Below are 21,714 nucleotides of genomic sequence, written 5' to 3' on the forward strand. Positions count from 1 at the left end.
TTGCTTGATAAAGAACGATGCCGGGAATGGGATCTGGGAAGTCGGAAGGGGGTCAGGGAGGGGGGTTCAGGGGGGTGGGGGTGGGGGGGAAGGTGGAAATATAGAGTCAATTTTCAGAACAATGAATGCACTTGGATACTGTTGCTTTTTTTTCTTTTTCTTTTCTTTTCTTCTTTCTTCTTCTTTTATTTTTCTTTTGTTTTAGTACAAAACAAATAGACCAATGAATACTAGAAATACACCAAAGCGAGGTGTAGAGGGAAAGAAGAGGGGGGAATTAAGAGGGAGTGAGAAGGGAATGTAAGGAGGGTGAGATGGTGGGAAGGGGAGAAAGGAATGGCTGATGGGGAGGGGAAGTAGAAGAGGGGATTGTTGGAAGGGAGAAATGAAAGTTGGAGGGGTAGAAGGAAGGGTGTATGTAGGATAGAAGTGTTATGAGTTGTTTATTGCTTCTTTTTTTTAACTGCACAGTATTTAAGTGATTGTATAAAGGAAAAGGAAAATGTAATAAAAGATTAATCTTGAAGACAAAGATAATTGCTTTCTCCAATGAATTCCCCTGCATGACATGGCCAAAGTAAGTGAGATGCAGTTTGTGATTTTGTCTTCTAGTGACATGTCTGATGTTATGTGCTCCAGTCCTTGCTTGTTAGTCATCTTTGCTATCCAAGGAATACACAGCACCAGCCTTCTCCAGCACCAGAGCTCGAACAAGTTGATTTTATTTCTATCTTGCTTTTTGTGGACCTTAAAAAAGCAAGATGGGAAAACTATTAATAATGCATGGTAATGTCAGGATTGGTAGATGGTTTCCTACTGCTGAAACTATTAAGAAAGTGGGAAGATAGCAAAGCTTACGGGTTTAACTAGTAACTTTGCTTATCATATTCTAAGAAGGCACATTCTAAATCAGGACACCACTATCTGGCCGCAAATCAGAACAGGATTTATAGATACTCAAAGCAGAATGTGGAGAGCACATTAACCCAACCAAGAGGATAGAGGCACAAGACTAACTCCAGTGTATAAAGGGAAACCCATGCATTCCTGTAGTTTGTCCTGTACATTTATATAACTATAAATGTACCATTTATAGTTATATACTTTAATATTCTTGTGAGTCACTTTAAAAAGTTAAAATCTGCCAGCATTTGCAATCTTTTGATTTAATATAGATATAACATTTTGGTTTATGCTTACAGTAGATACACTACAGGGATTTAGTCAGAAATTCCAGGTAAATCTCAATACTCATTTGAGAATCATTAAGTATTTTAAGTAAATTTAATGACCGGGTATTTAAATACAGTTATTGGTCTGTTGATCCCAACTCTCCAGATTCTTATACGCTCTAGGGCACAAATAAGGAGGGGCTGCTCTCCTTCTTGGGATGTGAATTGTGAATGTCTGAACTTGAAGCTTGGAAAGCAGCTTAGGCAAGCAGATGGCATTCATAACTGGATAATATGAAACGATCTGATTTCAACCCATTCAAGGCTAAGAAGTACCACATGGCACATAATTTATTAATTCCTCTCCTGTATAGAGATAGCAAAGCATTGCCTGGACCCTTTTAGAGGAGGAAAAACTTCTTAAGGACCACTGTGAAGAATATTCTACTGATCTGATGAATAAAATCACTAAGAGCTACTCCGAGCTGGACTTCAGCTGAATAGGTCCTATTGAGTTGGCCACAGTAGAGACTTGATTGATTACTTGTAAAGAGTTCATGAGTTTTGAGAAACTCCTCAGAATTGTTAGGGTCATCATCTGGAGGTACCACTTGGGTTTGCATGATGGTAAACTCTTCCCACATGTGAAAGTGGAGGTAGTTTACCTTGCCTTATTAGAAGCAGCACAATACCTCAAGAAGGCATTGCTTTACCCAGCACACTAGATACATTTTGACCAGTTGCCAACCTCTTCTTTTCAATGAGGATTCAGGCCTGAGTACAATGTCAAAGCAGCATTAATGAGCAAAAAACGGCCAGTTTTTTTCAAAAACGGGCCCGTTTTTCTTTTTTAAAAAAATTGCATGCATAGCCTTATGGAGGCTTATAGAGAGGTGTTGGGGGGGGCATTTTTTGCTCATTTCTGCCCTCCCCAGCCCCCAGGAGCTCTTTGGAAGCCTCCATAAGGTTATGCACGGCCATTTTTGTGAAGGGGGCATGGCTTCAGGAGGCCAAAAATGCTGTATTCGATGTATAAGACGCACCCAGATTTTCAGCCTCTTTTTTGAAGAAAAAAGGTGCGTCTCATACTCAGAAAAATACGGTACATTTGGTCTGCCAATTATGCTCTTTTTTAGATTAGGAGGCCCTTCTCCTAATCCAAGGGAGATTAGGATAAATCTTAGCCATTATTTGATTTATCCATTCTTTGAGTTATTGTAATGTACTGTACCGTTCTTGAAGATCAGTTAGAAGCTTCACGTCACCCAAAATGCAGTGATATAAGTAGTTTTGGACATACTTTAGTTTACCCATGCAATACTTCTACTTCATGAGTTGCAATGGTTACCATTTCATTCCAGGTGTAGTTCAAGGTTTTAGTATTCATCTATAAAGCAATGTATGGCTGGGGATCTGACTGCCTTACTCCAGTGGTTTATGGCCAGTCAGTAAGATCCAGCAGGATTACCATGGACCAGATCCCAACTATGAAGTGATACTCCTTTGTAGGTCCAAGAGACACACATATTTTTGTAAGTGCCTCAGTTCTTTGGAATAGCAGCCCTCCTTCAATCCATACAGCCCCTTACCCTAATGACTTTTAGCTTTTCTGGCAGAAGCTGGGAAAGAGTGATTTATCACCTCCATGGGGATTGCTTTTTAAATGCTAATTTTGTTCCTTGACATACTACCTTGTATCTGTTTCATACATTGTTGTATTTCTGCTTTTAATCCTTATTTTCCTGTTTAGCCTTATAGTTGCTTTGGTGACTGAGTGGCTAGCAAAAAAACAAACATGTTATAATAGCAGTAATTTTGTTTGTTTAGAATCAATAGTGTTTGTTGTGACATACTGATAAGCTCCAAGGGGATCATTTATGACATTTACTGGTACATAGTACGGATTTTTGATATTCACTGATATACAGTATAAATCTCCAAGAGTCTGCTTCTTTTTTTTAACTGGGTAAGATAGGACACCATTTCGTATGTGGTCCTTTATGCCATGTAATCTTTTGCCATAAAGTTCACAGTGACATCTTTCTTGTGCTTCACTGTCAAACGTTTTAAAGATTTTCTGGTTCCTTTACTTGCTGCGTTTATAGCTCCATCTTCTCATCTCTAGTATTGAGAAATCAATACTATAAATTCATGACTACAAATGAAAGACAACTTCCTACTTTAGAAAAAAAATATTTGGCACATCCATTGCTGGATGTGTTGCATCCAGCAAGAGCGGAACTGGTCTGAATATTGTATCTAGCTTGAAAAGGGAGCTCTGTTTATGTGTTGTGTAGATATTGTACCTTACTTGGAGGATGTGTAAGTAGACCACTAGGGTATCCTCAGAGTATGATCAAACAAGCCTATGTGGCAGTGCTGCGATGGTGCAATTATACCTTAAACTGCTCCTTATATTCTCATCACAATTAACATTAAAAAAAAAACCAGTGGAGCTTTCACTGCATCATCACAGCCACCATAATGACTTATTATCCATACGTTATGTGCAGTGGTGGGTTCCTACTGGTTTGGCTGAACCGGTAGTGGTTTGGCAGCCTGGGTCACTGGAACCAGCAGCGACCCAGGCCTGCCACGCCTCCGAACTAGTTCCCTGGTCGGCGGCTCCATCTTGTTTTTCAGTTTTGCACTGGCACAGAACACTTTTAATTGCACTGTGCATGCGCATGTGTGCGTGCAAAGCATGGACAGGAGCAAACCACAGTAGTGCCAGTTGGAACCCACCCCTTGTTGTGGGCACTGCGGTAGATTACGTTTCTCTTTCCTGATTGTTTAGCACAGTGTCTTGAGGGTCCAAGACAGTGTTTCTCAACCTTGGCAACTTCAAGATGTGCAGACTTAACTCCCAGAATTCCTCAGGCAGCATATTGGACAAGGAATTCTGGGAATTGAAATCCACATATCTTAAAGTTAACAAAGTTAAGAAAGACTAGTCTAGGACACAAATACCACTTTATTTTTTAGCTCCAGGTTGTAACTTGTTAGGATACCTACCTGTTGTTTCGCTCTCAATAGAGCAAGTCCTCAACTTATGACCACAATTGAGCCCATTAATTGAGCCCAATCAATGTTCCTAAGTGAGAAATTTGTTAAGTGAATTTTGCCCCATTTTATGATTCTTCTCGTCATGTTTGTTAAGTGAATCACTGCAGTTGTTAAATTAGTAACATGGTTGTTAAGTGAATCTGCTTTCCAAGGTGGCGCAGTGGTTAAATGCAGCACTGCAGGCACTGCAGGCTACTGCTAGATCAGCAGGTCAGCGGTTCAAATCTCACCGGCTCAGGGTTGACTCAGCCTTCCATCCTTCCGAGGTGGGTAAAATGAGGACCCAGATTGTTGGGGGCAATATGCTGACTCTCTGTAAACCGCTTAGAGAGGCCTGAAAGGCCTATGAAGCGGTATATAAGTCTACTGCTATTATTGACTTTGCTTGTCAGAAGGCTGCAAAAGGTGATCACATGACCCCGGGACACGGCAATCATCCCAAATGTGAGTCAGTTGTCAAGCATCCAAATCTAAATCACATGACCATGGGGATGCTGCAGTGGTCATACGTGTGAAAAATGGTCATAAGTCACATTTTCAATGCTGTTGTAACTTCAAATGGTCACTAAGTGAACTATTGTAAGTCGAGGACTACCTATATTTACATTTGTAAATAAATTGATATTGCAGAAATCCTACCTATTGCCAATGTTTTTCCATACAACTGAAGCTCTTCCTTTGTTAGGGGCCTGCTGTAAAACAGACCTAATAATATAATACAGAGTTACCACTGAATAGATGCAGTGGTAACTCTGTGTTATATTATTAGGTCTTTTATTAGATGTTTTTCAAAAACCATACCTGATCTGAACACCCACTGATCTGTGGGAGTCGGGAGCAAGAAGACTTCAAAAACAAAAGATGTGCTTTGAGAGCCATTCTAAATCTCAATATTCAGGTAACAAGAAACACATCCTCTGGAAGAAGAAGCATTTAGCATAAATAAGCTTTGTGCATCTTATTGTCTGACCATCTTCTCCTTTGCCTCTTTTGTTTCTCCTTCCTCCCTTGTCCAGTCTGCTCATGCTGTCTCAGTGCTCAGAGAATGTGCAAAGCTACGTCCTGCGGATCCCACCGTCCCTCTCCTTGCCGCCAAGGTCTGCATTGGACCTCTGCACTGGGTAAGCAAGCTGGCGCAGTGCTTCTTACATAATGCATTAGGTGCCGCACTCAAATGTGGCTTAAAGAGAGGAAGAGACAGAAGGAAGATGAGGGGGTAAACCAAAAACAGCTGCACAGTTATATGGAACTGACCTGACTTATTGAAAGGAGTCTCTGACATGTGCTTCTCTGTTATTTTGTAGGGGGAGAGGTTAAAATAAAGAGGTTAACCAAAGACTTCCCACCATCTAGAGTTTGAATTGCTTCTTCAGACTGATTTCCCCAATGCAATAATGAATTATTTCTTAATTACTACACCAGCACCGTGCGGTCCATGCATGTTGACTTAGAAAGAAATTGCCACAAAATGCGATGGGATTTCCCCCCCTCAATTAAATACAGTACAGATATGACTGCTGTCTGGAGAAAACTGGTTTTATTCCTACCAGTAGATGGCTCTTGTGAAAAAATTCAATAGGTGATGTTTATATAACATAGTTTAAAATTATTGACCTTCTAGCATTTAGTTAGTGTAACTTAGAGTATTGAAAATGGAAAATAGAAAAAAGATTAATCAATATTAATTACAGATGGCTCTTTTTTTATGGAACTTCTTGTTGTGAAGACAAGTTCATGTTATTGGTTATGTTATTATAACTGCGCATTTCAATCTCATTAATATGTAGCGCTAGTCATAATAAGAAACCAAGTAGGAGAAATTGTTGCCTGTGCTAGCTTGCTGTTACCAAAAGGCTGCAACCTCACCCATCTGCTCCAATAAGAGGAGCAATAAAATGTTGGAAATATTAAATGAAATCAGAAAAATAACCTACCGAGAGCAAAATAGATGATTACTAAACACTTGAGGTTGATTAGTTCCTCCTTTTAATTCATTGAGTATATAATTAACAGATTGAAATTAAATATTACAGTATAAGTTACACAGGTGGCAAACTTTGAGGGCACTCAATAAGACCTCACGTTCTGTTGGATGATCAGCACAGAGAAATGGTTTACTCCAAGAATAGTAGCTATTTACTACACTTTATAATGCTGTATTTGAAGTGTTTGTCTAGCAAGATAGGAAAATTCATTCTTAATGCAAACATATCTCGTCTCCAACTAAAAACTTTTAGAACAGTGTGGTAGTAGCTCTAATTTTTTGATTGGAGATTACTTCCAGTCTAACCTATTCTATTCCATGTATTCTATTCTAATCTATTCATTGTTTTACAAAATGTAGTACTTTGTTTTTCTCTTTAACACTGAATGACAGGTTACTAGGTATCTGATGCAAGATTAACAACTGCTGTGTTATGAAATACTAAGCCACTCATTTTTAGAAATCTTAAAAATGCAACTTATTCTATGTACTTCCAACAAGCTATAAATACATTGTCAGTTTCGAAGTAAATTTAGAAATGTAATTATCAATCACCCACAAAAGTAAGAATAGTCATCAGAATGTCATAAACACATGAAAGAAAATCTATGTTTTCCCTAATGTATATTTTTCAGGCTACTTTATTATACACTGGGAAGAGATACCTCAATATATTTTAATTATAATTTATATTTTCTTGAAATAAATATTTTTAATTATTGCAATGCCTCTAGAATAGTGACTAGCAGTTTTATTTACTGATTCATCAAACTACAAATTGAACAAAATAAAAAATGCAGAAGAACCAATAAGTCACTGATAACAGAGAAATCAGCCTCTACAACAAAGCCAACTATCAGATGAAACAAATCCACAGAGAAAGACTTATTCACAAAGAAGTTGTATATTTTAAGTCCAAGAGAGAGTAAAGAAGACATAGAGGATTCTGAAAAAGTACTAGGGCTGATTGGATTCCTCTGAGGTGTCCTGATAAGAAATCCTTTCCATGTAGATTAATCACAGGTTCCTCTTTCCCAATATTGCTGTCAGTGATTGGCAGCACATCTTCAGTGTTTTAGGTAACAGGTTATGTGGCTCAGTCAGGAAATTAAGCTGACATTTGTCTAGTTGTAAACCTTCTGCTCTACATTATAGTAAAATGCCTCTCCTTCTCCAAAAGCTGCAAGCTTTCCCAATGAATCAAGAAAGTTCTGGCTTAAATCTTGTTTGTAACATGAGCTGAAAATAAGGCCCTTGATAAATTATTCTTTATCACCCTTGCTCCTCTCTTCTTAAACACAACTGCTGACCAAACTGTACTCAAAATACATCCACATGGAGAGAAATAAGCAGTGAGGTACTACAAAGCTTTGTCTTAGGCCCAGTACTCTTCCATAGCTTCAGAAATGACTTAGATGAGGGAATAGAAGGGGAACTCATCAAATTTGCAGATGATACTAAACTGGCAGGAATAGCCAACATCCCAGAAAATAAGCTCAGGATCTTGACAAAGTTGAACAAGGGGTCCTATCCAACAAAATGAATTTTATTGTTGTTTTAAAGCAAAGTTTTACATTTAGACAGGAAAAATCAAAGGTGTAAGTACAGATTAGGTGAGACCTGGCTCAAAAACAGTAACTGTGAAAGGGACCTTGAAGTCCTAGTGGTTGATCACTTGAATATGAGCCAGCACTATGCAGCAGCGGCTAAAAAAGCTGATACAATCCTGGGTTGTAGAAACAGAGGCATAGAATCAAGAACATGTGAAGCATTAATGCTGCTTTATTAAACCCTAGCAAGACCACACCTGGAATACTGCAACCAATTTTGGTCACCAGACTACAAAAAAGATGTTGAGCCTTTGGAAAAAGTCCAAAGAAGAGCAACTAAGATGATCAAAGGCCTGGAGACTAAACCATATGAAGAACGGCTGCAGGTTTTGGGTTTGCTAGTCTAAAGAAAAGAAGAATTAGAGGCGACATGATAGCAGTATCCCAGTATTTGAGGGGCTGCCACAAAGAAGAGGGATCAAATTATTCTCCAAAGCATCAGAGGGCAGGACAAGAAACAATGGTTGGAAACTAATCAAAGAGAGAAGCAACCTGGAATCAAGGGGAAACTTTCTAACATTGAGGACAATTAACCAGTGGAACAGCTTGCCTTCAGAAATTATGGGCACTCCATCATTGGAAGTTTTTAAGAAGGAACTAGACAGTCACTTATCTGAAATGATATAAGTTCTCCCGGTTGAGCAGGAGGCTGGACTAGAAGACCTCCAAGGTTCCTCCCATATTCAATTCTATTCTGTTCTGTTCTTGCAGTAAAATGTTTCTGGTCTTTAAATATCCAGATGTGTTGTCTGGAAACAAGAGTTTTAGAAGTTTGAAAGGATATTTAAAAACATTGCAAGGCAAATCTTATTCATACTTGGAAATACATTCCAAATATGCTCATTTGGGTAGGGGGACCATTTTTGTATCAGTCTCGTGATCGAGCAAGTGATACATATGCAAAAGCCAATATCTGTTTTACGCATCTTACAACCTGCATTAATATATGACAGCATGGAAATTGTTAGTTGATATTGCTCTGTAATGAAAATCGCACTGCAGTCCTGGTAGTGCCCATAGGAGCATTGTAATGTGCAGGAGTTCACAGAAGGACCTAATTTGAATTAAGCATGAATATTAAAATAAAAACTCACTCATAAAGTTTAAAAATATTTAGAACTTTATATTTATATTCATGTTACATTGGAAATTATAATGCTTGTTTTTATGGTGGGACTTCCATGGACAAACGTCCAATATTTTTTGGATTTAAAATTAAAATTACATAAAGCACAACATTTTTAGGTATATACTGAAGCATTTTTTAAAGTGTACATCCAAAAATATCAAGAAAGGCAAGCAGATGCTTAAAAAAACCTGTGATGGATTTGGGATTTGCTGCTATATAACATATAAACTGTTCTTTATGAGTCTCTTGGCATGGCAGAGACTGTGGGAGTGGATGAGATTAAAACATCTTTGGTTTTCTATTCCTAAACCTCTAGAATTGTACAGTTAACAGAACTGTTTTCACTTTTTACCTCCTTTTTAAAATCTCCCACCTGATTTATCTAATTTTAAGAAAAAAATCATGTCCTTAAAAAAGATACCATACTAATGTTCTTGACTGTCACCTAATCTTTCCTTGCAATATTAAACTACTATTGGTGAAATACTGTTTGCTTGTTGATTTTAGATGTAAAAAGTATAGTTTAAAATGCATGGCCTTGTTCTCCTAAAGGAAAGGAGGTGGGAAGGGAAACACAACAGAAAGAAACAACATGCCAAGATGTGCCAGCTGAACACCAGCTGGGCATCCTCTTGCTAGGGGACAACACCTGCTGTTCCTATTCCTTGTCAGAGTGCCTGTAGGCTTAGTTCAATCATACATTCAAAAACCTGCAATAAAATTATATGGTTAGCTGGAAAAAGCCTCCCTCTGTCTCAGGAAAAATAGTTCTTAAGCAGTAGGCTACTAACAAAATGAGGTTTTTCACCAAAGACGATGGCAGTGGGAAACACAGATTATTATAGTTTACAATGGCTGAACATAGTTTATTGGCATATCTTGCTGAGTGTGTTTCTGTGCACATCCTTCAACCCAGGAGAGAGTTGGAAGCCTTGTTATTCCTTCTTATTTCTGATAGCTGAGGAATCTTTGGAGTTAGCTGATCTTTTTAGATTCTTTGTTCTTGTCCCAGAATGCTCTTTTGTAACTTAGTGTTCTGAAAAATCATGCTGTCTGTTGGTCATCTTCTTCTGTTAATGCCACTGTTGATGGTGATGAAACACCATCAGCAGTGGCATTGGCTCTGTTTCACAAATGTTTGCTACTATATCTTCTTATCGATAATAATCCCCCCCCAAAAAATATCATTGCTCTCCTCTTCTGTCTCATAGAGAATACAAGGAAAAGCTTGGCTAGTCGTCTAAGATAGTTTTTATTAAGAAGCATTATTATTTGGGCACATATCCTATTATTACTTAAAAATATGAAAGTACTACAGGCATTTCTTTGAAAAAGCGATGCTTAGTAATCCTCCATTAATATAATTATTTCTCATACTGCACTTGTCAGGACACTAACTGAGAGGGGGAAATGGCTTCTTTCAATTGAAGCCATGTTTGCAGAGAGATTTAAGCTTTTAAAATATTTGTCTCTGATCTGGTTTAGTTTCAGGTTAACCCCATTAGAAAAACTCTGAGTCACTAAACAAAATCTCAGAAGTAGAACCTAACAGGTTGCAGTACCTAATTGGGCACCTACAGGTAGAATTTATCATACTGAATCTGAGCTGCAAAAGTTTGGATGAAAGCAAAGAGATAGTGTTTTCCATATCTTGTTGCCATCTAAAGGTGATCCATATTTTGATAAGGCTATCACAACTGCAAAAGTTAATAACTGATACCAAAGACCTGTTATCTGAGTGTACCTCCTATCTGCATAATTTCATCTCACATTGGAACTACAGTATATTAGGGGCATTCTTTGGGGTCAGCAAGCTGAGTAAGGTCAAACTTTTTAGTAGACAACACTTTTCTCTGTTTCTGCCACCCACATTCCCATTTCTCAGTCAATTCTTTTGTTTCAGATACTCTCTTTGCCACCCAGATTCATTCTGGAGTTGGGCAACCTATAAATCTCCTCTACCTCTTCTTCATCATCATCCTGCTGACTGGTTTAATGTGACCCATCAGCCTAAAACCATCATCCTGCTGTATTGCTTGGTTTTTATAGTTGCCTCTCTGGAAGTTATGAGGAAGTTGAATGTCACACTCTGGGGCCCATGGACTAAGTTCAGTCAATCATAAATAACAATCTGCCCCATTTGCCCTTCCCCTTTCTTCTTGTCTCTGTTAATTCATTTCTGGGTCTCTCTACCTCCCCAGGGGTTTTATCTGTCTCCTATTTAGAAAACCTCTTTGTTTCTATGACTGTATGGTTTGCATGGGTCAATATCTGTGCCCCAGTAATGAATCTATAGTCAAAAGTTTCTGACTCTTTGCCTTGCTGTTCTCTTACCCCCCACCCCACACCTTTTGGTCCAAACATGGACAGGATGACAAAACTAAGAAATGGAAAGCAATAGCATATGTCTTTTGCCTGTTGATTCTCCATCTGCCAAAGAGACGGGGTGCCATATGCATGAAACATAGAGCAATATACAAGCAATTTTAACAATGGTAGAAGTGACATACTTGACAGATTCCTATTCCCAAAGTCCAGAGCCAGCATTAGTGCTAAACCTTTCACTAAAGATCATACATATTCACCTGATAGGATTAGAATGTGTTGCAGATGGGCACCATGTTGGGAAAAGCTAGCTTTTTGTCATGCATTGAGATTTAGAAGTCTGGTCTTCCAAATTCACTGGAAGCATAGCACCATTTTACAGCAGTGAGTTCCGATGCTTGCTAATCTTGAATTCATTCCTAAGAATTAAATATTCTATTAAAATGTCGCAAAGGACATTTCCTGTAATGTTTTTCCCTTTCTCTCATCGATTTAGCTGGAGGAAGGAGAACGTTTCGCCAAGATGGTTGTTGACATGGGAGAAGACGCTGGAGAATTCCTAGCAAAGGGTTTTTTAGCATTAGGCCTGACATACAGCCTTCAAGCAACTGATGGTAATCTTTTGATTTGTTAAATGTGATCTGCACAGCTATTGTTTGAAGAAGTCAGTTTAAGTATTTAAACATTCAACAAGTTAAGAATATTTAAAAGGAAGAAATACCTTGTAGGTGGATACAGGTAGTTGCCTGGTCAAGCAATAAGTTGCCAACATCTACTCACAAAATCTATTTGTTTTATTGATGCCAATCTTTCATTATGCCTTTTTCTTTCTAAATCATCTAAAAGTGATTATCAAGACATAATCTTACTAAACCAATATAAAAATCAATAAAGCAAAATGTCTCTTGCTGATCATAAATAAGTGATGAAACTAATTCCTTTCACCTGAACATAGGTGAGTGTTCATAGCTTATGTCCAACATCTGGTATTCCAAAACACTTTCTATCTGTATCTGTTGTTGTAAACAATCACTGATGTGGACATAGAGGTTATTTGATTTTATGTATCTATTTATTTCATTAAATGTATTATGACTGCTAAATCCAGACTTTAGGTGGATCATCTCTTTCAAGGAGGAGCAGGACTGAAATGCCATACTTTTCTGCCAACTGTGACTTGTTTAGCCTGTTAAATTCAACCAAAAAGTTATGCCATCTTTCTGGTGAATTGGTTCTATCACTTAGACAAGAGGTTTGTTTAATCTGTAACTGAAATTTCTCCTCTTGTGCCAGTATATTTGATATGATCCTGGCCTCAGACCAGCAGAGAGAAAATTCACCACCTTTTCATATTCTTCTAGTATTTTTTCTGCTTTTCTAATATTTGAAAACTTCCTTTCTCCCCCCCCCCCCCCAGTCATTTTGTTTCTCAGGCTAAACATAGGCCAATTTTTATCATACCTCCAGCTACCTTGTTGCTGTCTCTTGCACTTCAATTTCAATTTACAGGCCACATACTGTGATAATGAAAGCTGGAAAAATGAAATCATTTAAAATTCATCCAGTTATGGAAAATAGTTGGATTTAACTCTTTATTGAAGTAAAAATTCTGCTTCTGGCTTATGTGAGCAGAAACTGATCTTGCAACCCAAACTATCTATTTTTATTATAATCTGCATTTTTAAAAGTATCTCATCTCATTGGTAACCAAGCACCAAAACTCATCACTGAGGTTATATCATTATTTGTCAGTCCCAAAGATTCTTTCCAAAAGGAGAACTAGATTTTCTTTGTTTTTTCCTTGAAGATGTTTTACTTCTCATCCAAGATGCTTCTTCAGAACCGAAGAAGCTTTTTGAATGACAAAGGAAATGTTTTCAAGAAAAAGCAAAATCCAGTTGCCTTTTGGAAAGCACTTTTGTAATAATCATGACTGGATGATTGAGAATCTGCATAGATATTACTCACCACTCTTGCACAGATAACTATGGCAACTTTGTTGTTATATAGTACAAATCAGAGGTGGTATTCGGAAGGTTTGGTCTGGAGAACCAGTAGCGGAGGTCTGGAGAACCAGTAGCAGACCAGGTCTGGAGAACCAGTAGCGGAAATTTTGAGTAGTTTGGAGAATCGATAAATACCACCTTTAACTGGCCCCGTCCCCATCTATTCTCTGCCTCCCGAGTCCCAGCTGATCGGGAGGAAATGGGGATTTTACAGTAACCTTCCCCCTGGAGTAGGGAGGGAATGGAGATTTTACAGTATCCTTCCCCTGCCACACCCACCAAGCAATCCACGCCCACAGAACCATTAGTAAAAAGTGTTGAATCCTACCACTGGTACAAATGATCCCACAATAATCTCACATTGAAACATATAGAATTGGAAAGATTAGCAATTATATAATCATAATCACTTTTCAAATGCAACAGATTCTATTGAATCCATGATGGCTACCCAGATGCTTCAAAATTAGCAGTGAAGGAGATTCCACTATTATCTAAATAGCATGTTCCACTATATGTACTATCACGGCCATTTTGGAGGGGTGGGGCTTTGGGAGGCAAAAAATGCTGTATTCGGTGTATAAGACGCACCAGATTTTCAACCTCTTTTTTGAGGAAAAAAGATCCGTCTTATACTCCGAAAAACACAGTAATTAAAACGCATTCGCTTACTCTTTGAAACCAGCGGTCTCTGGAGTTATTATTCCCTTGATTTGATGTCTTTACTAGGCCTACAATTCTTGAATTACCAGTTTAGCTCATAGAACATCCTGAGGATACCAAATTGGGAAACATAATACAAAACTGGTTAACTCCTTTAATATTAAAGCCTATCAGATCCTGTAATGCTAACAAAAGCTAAAAAGATTATTGGGGGGGGACCCACAGATATTGTGCACAATTTTAAATTTCACACACTAGAGTCATATGCAACATAAACCTAAGCCAAAAATCCCACCTTGCATTGATAGAGTATTTCAATTATTTTATACACCATGCTTTGAGTATGTTTTTCATCACATGTGTGCTATGATTACAAGTGCCAGAGAAGTAAAATAGGATTTACCTTCTTTTATATACGTGTGTAGAAATAAACGCGTGTGAAGTAAAATTGCAAAAAAAGAAAACTCTGCTTGAGAGATATAGCGTAAGGCTTGTTGAAAAATATGAATGTAACTTGATTTGATTGTTATTGTAATTTTATTATTACCCTCTCTAAAACTAAGATAAATTAACTGATTTTATGATGTACACATTAAATGACTGACAAGATGTGAGGAGCCATTCAACCTATTTCTGCCCAGGAGTTCTTATTTCAATAGCAGCCATAAGATACATTCCTAAGGGCTGCTCTATAAGGACTATTACGTAATTGAGCAGTGAGTGAGGATAGAGCCACGATCAAAGGAGAAAACTTGTATTTTGAAGCAGAATTAAGGAGTATCTCTGAGTCCTCTTAATCAAAATGAACAGCAGCCACATTATTTTCTACCAGCGATAAGGAAAGAGGAATTAAAAAAAAAAAAGAGCCACGATGGCGCAGTGATTAGAGTGCAGTACTGCGGGCTACTTCTGCTGACTACCCGCTGTCTGCAATTTGGCAGTGTGATTCTCACTGATTCAAGGTTGACTCAGCCTTCCACCCTTCCGAGGTGGGTAAAATGAGGACCCAGATTGTTGGGGGCACTATGCTGACTCTGTAAACGACTTAGAGAGGGCTGGAAAGCACTGTGAAGTGGTATATAAGTCTAATTGCTATTGCTATTGTTATCATATAGTTACAACAGTTTATTTATTGACTGTTCAAAGTTACAACAGCACTGAAAAAAGTGACTATGACCAATTTTCACAGTTACAACATTTGCAACATCCCCATGATCATGTGATCAAAATTCAGATGCTTGGCAAATGTTTCATATTTATGACAGTTGCTGTGTCCCAAGGTCATGTCATCCCCTTTTGCGACCTTCTGACAAGCAAAGTCAATGGGTAAACCAGATTCACTTAACAACCGGGTTACTAATTTACCACCTGCAGTGATTCACTTAACAACTGTTAAGTGAGAAGCAAGATAGGTCATAAAATGAGACAAAACTCACCTAACAAATGCCTCATTTTACAACAGAAATATTGATCTCAATTGTAGTTCCAAGTCGAAGACTACCTGTATTTAATCACAATTTTATAGTGCTAATGTTGCATTCATTCTGGGCCTGGTTATTGACATAATTCCCCTGCTTTAGTATCTCAAGGGTTGAAATATTTTAGATAGTAGATGAAATTTATATTAGTAGGAAGACAGAAATAAGTAAAGAGCCTTTGCCTAACTCCTGCAAATTAAGTTACAGATAAAGCCAGAGGGAAAAAAGACACTTAACAAAATAATGGTTAATCTCTCTAGTATCTAAAAAAATGACCCACTGAAATTCAATTTGATACAAGGTACCAATAAATATTTGCAATCCAGCTTTATTATTTTCTTCCTTCTTGGTTGCTTCTTTATCTCCTGCATTGCCCAACTGTCTACAGAAAGACATCTGTAATTCCCTCTTGCTCTACTTGATATCCCTGACATAATTGCACTTGCAGCTTGAGTTCTAACTTCCTTAATTTATTTTTGCTTCCTATGTGGGAGAGGTTGGGATGATACCTTGTGAAACTTGAGCTGATTTAGCTGGAGCTTCAGGAGAGCAGAAGAATGAGCAAAGCTGCCATTCAACCAACTGCTGTCATTGCTCATTTATGCTCTGGCCAGAAGCCAAAGTCTATCCCAAAAGAGTTTATGTCATCCCCAGAGGACATTTGTACTCTTTGACCCTTTGGCAAAGTTTTGTCCCTTCTTTCTCAAGCAGCAGACTCCTGACACGTCTTCTACATCAAGGGGACAGCAGGTGCAGTCCCTTGGCTTTCGTTTTCAGGCAGCCTTCCAAGAGCTTCGAACAGATGATCATGCAGAAGTGCTAAATTCAACCTAATCTTTTTAACCCTGTCTCTGGAAAATGGTTGACACATTAGATAAAGTGAGGTAAATGTTTTAGGGCAGGGGTGTCAAACTCGTGATGACACGTTTGTCGTCATGTGACGTATTGCAACTTCCCCCCCCTTTGCTAAAACGGGGGTGGGCATGGAAAGTGCATGAGGCATCTGGCCAGGGGGCCGTGAGTTTGTTAGAGGGAGACAAGTTCTGTGTCCAGCTAACTTATGTTAGCGGGAGTTCAAGTAGTAGTGGCAGTAGCAGGAGGCTCCGCCCACCCACCTGGATGTTTCTTGCATGCAGAAAATAAATTGAAACCCACCACTGAGTTCAAGCAATAATAATTAAGCACACTAAGTGCAGCCCAATATATTTAGGAAATATAGAGCCATTGAACATTTTATTTCAATGCCCTAAAAACTTGGAATAATAAAGTAATATTCTAACAGAACTGCAAAAGAATTCTTAGAACATTTTAATAGAAGAGTCATTTACCCACATTCTTCGATGAAAATATCAGCGAGAAGGTCCTGCAGTCAGTTTGTTACACTAAAAATTAAGCTTTAAAATAATAAAACCACCAGTACCAGTAACTACTTGGGCCAAGTACTAGGAAAGAAAGAACATGATGCCCCCCCCCCCCAAATCTCCTGATTTGTCAAAATAAAAGGACAAAAACTTTGGATTTATTTTCTGTTTATCATCACATGACTACTATTAGGACATTCATCGGAAGGTGATTTCACAGAGAAAGTGCTGTGAAGAGAAGTCTCTGCATTTGGCTTATGTGCAGTATCTTTGGGAAAAGCCATTTGAAAAAGACCTGCCTGAGGTGTTGGGATAACACTGAGAAGAAGTGCTGTTATTCATATTTAATGGATTGATTCTTTTATCAGAATTGGGGAGATCTAGATTACAGTCCTCTCTTGGGGCATGAAGTTGGCTTGATTTTGGAGCCACCTAGATTTTTGAAATTAACCATAATCAAAAATGGTAGACAGGATTTTTTTAAGACCCTAAGTGCAGAAGAAAGCAGAAACATTGAAAGAAGATAGTCCCTAACTCAATCCTGACCTTTTTATTTTTCTCCTGATAGTACCTTGATGTTCTTTAGAATAAAAAAGTGTATAATGATATCTGGTACCATTGGAAAGATAAGTTTCTAAATAACTGGAAATGTCAATAAATATTTTTAAGCAAGATTCTTGAAAGAAAAAGTCTTAAGACATAACATGCAAGCAAACGCTGTTTGAAGACTAATATCAGACTGTTTTTTAATAATAAAGAGCTCCCAGCTATTCAGATGTACTGTGCTGGAATAATGCTTACCCTGATGTATTATTTTTTATTGTTTTGCAGCTACCTTGAAAAGCACACAAGATGACTTGCATCAGAGAGCACTTCAGAATTTAGAAAGGTGAGAAGAAATTGGGGATGGGGAGGAAACCAGATCCCCGTTGGCAGAAATGTGCTTGTTTTTGCATTTTAATCTGAAAGTCACACTACAGTTCTAAATGCGTCCAAACTTTTAAGGGTTTCTTTTCCCAAATTTTGCTTTTCTTTAGGACTTATAAAGAATACCTTTTTGGCAGCCAGAGGGCATATTTCTGCCTATAGAACTGGGCAGCACAGTTTTACATGTCTCTGAGCTTCTTGAGATGCAGGAGGAGGGAACTGAGTGAGGTGGCTTTAAGTGGCATACATTCTTAGACTCAGATGTAACTTCTCTATTACTGTACTATTTAGATATAATTACTGTCCCATATTACTCTTAAACTGCATTTATTTTTAGCCTTTTGACCTTTCCCCATAAACTGTGGCTTGTTTCCTTAATAGCTTAAATTCAGTTTAGAAGTGGATGAATCTTGGATGGTATCAATGTCCACTTTTAGCCAACAGGGGGCGTTTGCAGAATTCAATTAGCTCCTTGCATTCTGAATTTCAATGAGGCACATACGTATATCCTTATTAGATGCAGAATTGTGTGCTAGTATTAAAAGCGTTACTTTGGCTGGAGATGAATAGTGGCTCTGAAAAGAGTCGAGGCCATACAAAACAGGCATAATTTCACAGAGGTGGGTATAGGAGACCTACTTAAAATTTGTTTTTAAAAAAAGAATTTCAGAATGTTCTGTGTAGAGAGTGGTGTTTCTGCATTTATTTAGTTATGAAGCGGTCAAGGATTACATAAGTATCCTAATTTTGTACAATAAATTTTTCAGATGTCTACAGACTCCCTAGAGTCTTACTCTTCAATTAAATCACCTAGAACAGTGGTCCCCAACCTTTTTATCGCCGCGGACCAGTCAGCCTGTGATAATTTTACCGTGGCCCGCTGAGCGCGCGCAGGGGTGGGGGTGGGGGTGTAAAAAAACTCCCAGCCCGGAGTACCCCTTTAAGTAATCCATATTTCATTAAACTGATCTACCGTCAGGCTGTTGCTTGTAAACTGGACTAACTATTTCTAGTTAATTTCTAACTATTTGAATGGAAGATTATATGCTTATAGTTTCTATTCTTTTGTTAACACACAACCACATTTTTATTCTTCTACAGACACCATTTTTAATTACCAGGATAGTACACCAATGACAGCACCATGATCAGAAAATGTTAAATGTTGCATTATTTTCAATATGTATTTGTAAATATATGCCAAATAGATTGCAATCGCTTTCTGGACTTCCTTTAAATTTGCAGGTAAATGCTGCAATAGATATATAGCTCCCATCATATTGATGATCACCCAAAAATGTTATTCATTGAATTCACTGTGAATCCTTTCTTAGTAAGTGCATTCAAGCCAGCCTACTACTAGCTGGTAGCCTCTCTGTCCATTCACCAAATTATCTGGGACAAGGGTGTCAGAGTGACATCGAAAATGTCAAGGTAATAGCCATGACTATGAAATTAAAAGCCTATTTATTCTTTTATTTGCATCACATAAAAACCAAGATGGTTCCCATCTTGAATTTTTCTAAATACATCCTACATACAACCATGATGCAGGAGTTTTCATTCAGCAAGAAAAAGGAACCGGTGACTTGAGCCAAGTCAACATCTGGAAATCTTATCCCAGTCATATCCAACCTAGCTTATTTTTTGAGATCACCTCAAGGCGAGCTGGAGCGGGACGCGCTGCGCCACGAGTTGGAGAGCTTGGAGAGGCTGAGCGCGCAACTTGGAGAGCTGCGTCTCCGCCGCCTGGAGCCCGAGCTGGCCCGGCGGCGGCGGCAGCTGGAGGGGCTGTGGGCCGACTGCGCCGCTCTGGAGGCGCTGCTGGAGCAGCTCCTGGCCGAGCACGAAGGGCTGCAGGAAGCGCGCAAGCAGCGGCCAGCCGCGCTGCTGTCTGCCCCGCGCGTCCTCCGGGCCGGGCGCTCCGAGAAGCGGCAGCTGGCCTCCGACTACGCGCTGGTGGTGAGCTGGAGCTGCGCGCAGAGCCTGGAGCGATACGAGGCCGAGTTGCGGGCGATGCAGGAGCTGGAAGGGGGCCGCCTGGGCCAAGAGGACCTGCGCAAGCTGCGCGCGCAGAACCAGGAGAGCCGCCGGCGCCTCGAGGAGCTGTGGCGCCGCTGCCGGGAGCTTTGCGCGCTGGGCGAGCGGCTGGAAGAGGAGCGGCTGGCGCAGCAGGAGAGCCACGGCGCCCAGCTGCAGGGATCATGGCCCCCGGCCGCTGCGCGGCCCGGTGCCAGGTACTCCGCGGCCCGGCACCGGTCTGCGGACCGGGGGTTGGGGACCACTGACCTAGAAGACATCCCTTCATTGGGCTTTTCAGTGATCTAACACTAAAGCAGGTTAGAAAGAAAGAAATTGAGTGACCGAAGCTTGAACCTGGGGTCTTCTTTGTGGAAGTCTGTGTTCTAACATTGAACAATGGCCCCCTCCCCAATATTAGATATTTTTCCATTGTTCCATTTCCATTGGATATTTCACTAAGATGTCATAATACATTCATTTAAGAAAACAATTGCTTGACTATTTCTTGAGCACTATAAGCTTAAGATCTTAAAAATTGTAGTCCATTCTTCAGCTTCCATAATCCCCAAAAGGTAGAATCATCCAAACCACAAGAGGTTTTTGGATATACAAAGAAGCTTCCTGGTTTTGTTAAGTGCTTAAGCATGTATTAAAAAGGAGCTGTCAATCTAACAGATTACAGATGCATAGCTTGTTGGCTCTCCTGGAGCTTAATAGGACACCAGTTGTGCAAGCATGTTGCAGATTTCTTTATGTCATTAATTAAACTGGATACCATATTTTTTAAAAAGAATGTGAACAAACTGGAATATGCCCAGACAGAAAATGTGAAAAGAAAAAAAGGGGGAAGATGGAAGCATATTTAGCCTGGGAAAAAGGCTATTAAGATGGAAGAGATAATTATGTTCAAATATTAGAAAGTCGGTCACATAATTAAAGGGGCAGATTTCTATTGTTTCAGAAAACAGGATCTGAGAAAATGAATTCAAATGACAAAAGGGGGGATTTTCACTAATCATTGGACAGAATGGCTGACCAATATAGGCAGACTGGCAATGTAATAAACTGTCTCAAAAGATGGACTTCCCTACATGAAAACCCTTTAAGTAACCCTTTCCCTACATGAAAACCCTTTAAGTAAAGTCAGGATGACTGCCTGCCAGAGCAATCAATTCTTGGATTGTCAAAGGGTTGGCTAGATGCCCTTTGAGTTTTCTCCCCTGGTTCCATGGTATATAAGTCTACTGCTATTGTTTTCAATTTAATGGGCCAGAGTTATACAGTACTTATACCTACAAAGATGAGGGGTTCAAACTACTTTCCAAACCACCAAAAGGCAGATCTAAAGGCAAGACAAAAAAGGCAAGGCAAGACAAGAAGGCTGGAAACTAACCAAGGAGAGAAGCAGAACTAAGGAGAAATTTCCTAATGGTGAGAGTAATCAACCAATGGAATGCCTTGCTTTAAGAAGTTGTGGGTGGTCCATCACTGGAGGCTCTCAAAAAGAGACTGGACAACCATTTCTCTGAAATGGAATAGGGTCTCTTGCTCAAGCAGGGGTTGGAATAGAAGCTCTCTGATGTTCCTTCCAGTTCTATTATTCTATGTTCTATGTAATAGGACATCCTGGATCCATACCTGTATCCTTAGCTAGCAGACTTCTGCTTGAAGTGGGGGGGTGAGCCAGTGCTAGCCTAATTGAAATACAGAGCTAGCTGAACAATTAATTTAACTCGACATTTCTTGAACCCAGTTTTGAATGGGAGAGAGACCCTCAGTGGGCAACTTTAGATATGACTGGGGAAATAGTATTTTGTGAAACCTTGGTTAACTGCTATCAATTGGTTTAAACTATGCATAAATACACCAATTGTTTGACATTATATAAGGAATTAAGTGTGTTCCTAACAGCAACTGTGTTTTGCTGTTCTAATCAAGGACACACTAGAATAGCAAGGACATTATCTTGAC

The 21,714-nt window shown here is 39.1% G+C and overlaps 1 protein-coding gene across 1 annotated transcript in view; it reads left to right on the forward strand.

Annotated features, from left to right (window-relative positions):
- TTC7A (tetratricopeptide repeat domain 7A) overlaps window positions 1-21,714 on the forward strand; it is a 162,790-nt gene that overhangs the window by 51,831 nt on the left and 89,245 nt on the right. The window contains 3 exon segments of the mRNA XM_032215831.1: window positions 5,255-5,359; window positions 11,783-11,900; window positions 17,626-17,683. Of these exon segments, the coding sequence (XP_032071722.1) occupies window positions 5,255-5,359; window positions 11,783-11,900; window positions 17,626-17,683 (281 nt within the window).

The sequence above is a fragment of the Thamnophis elegans genome, chromosome 4, assembly GCF_009769535.1.
Source record: "Thamnophis elegans isolate rThaEle1 chromosome 4, rThaEle1.pri, whole genome shotgun sequence".
NCBI lineage: Eukaryota > Metazoa > Chordata > Lepidosauria > Squamata > Colubridae > Thamnophis > Thamnophis elegans.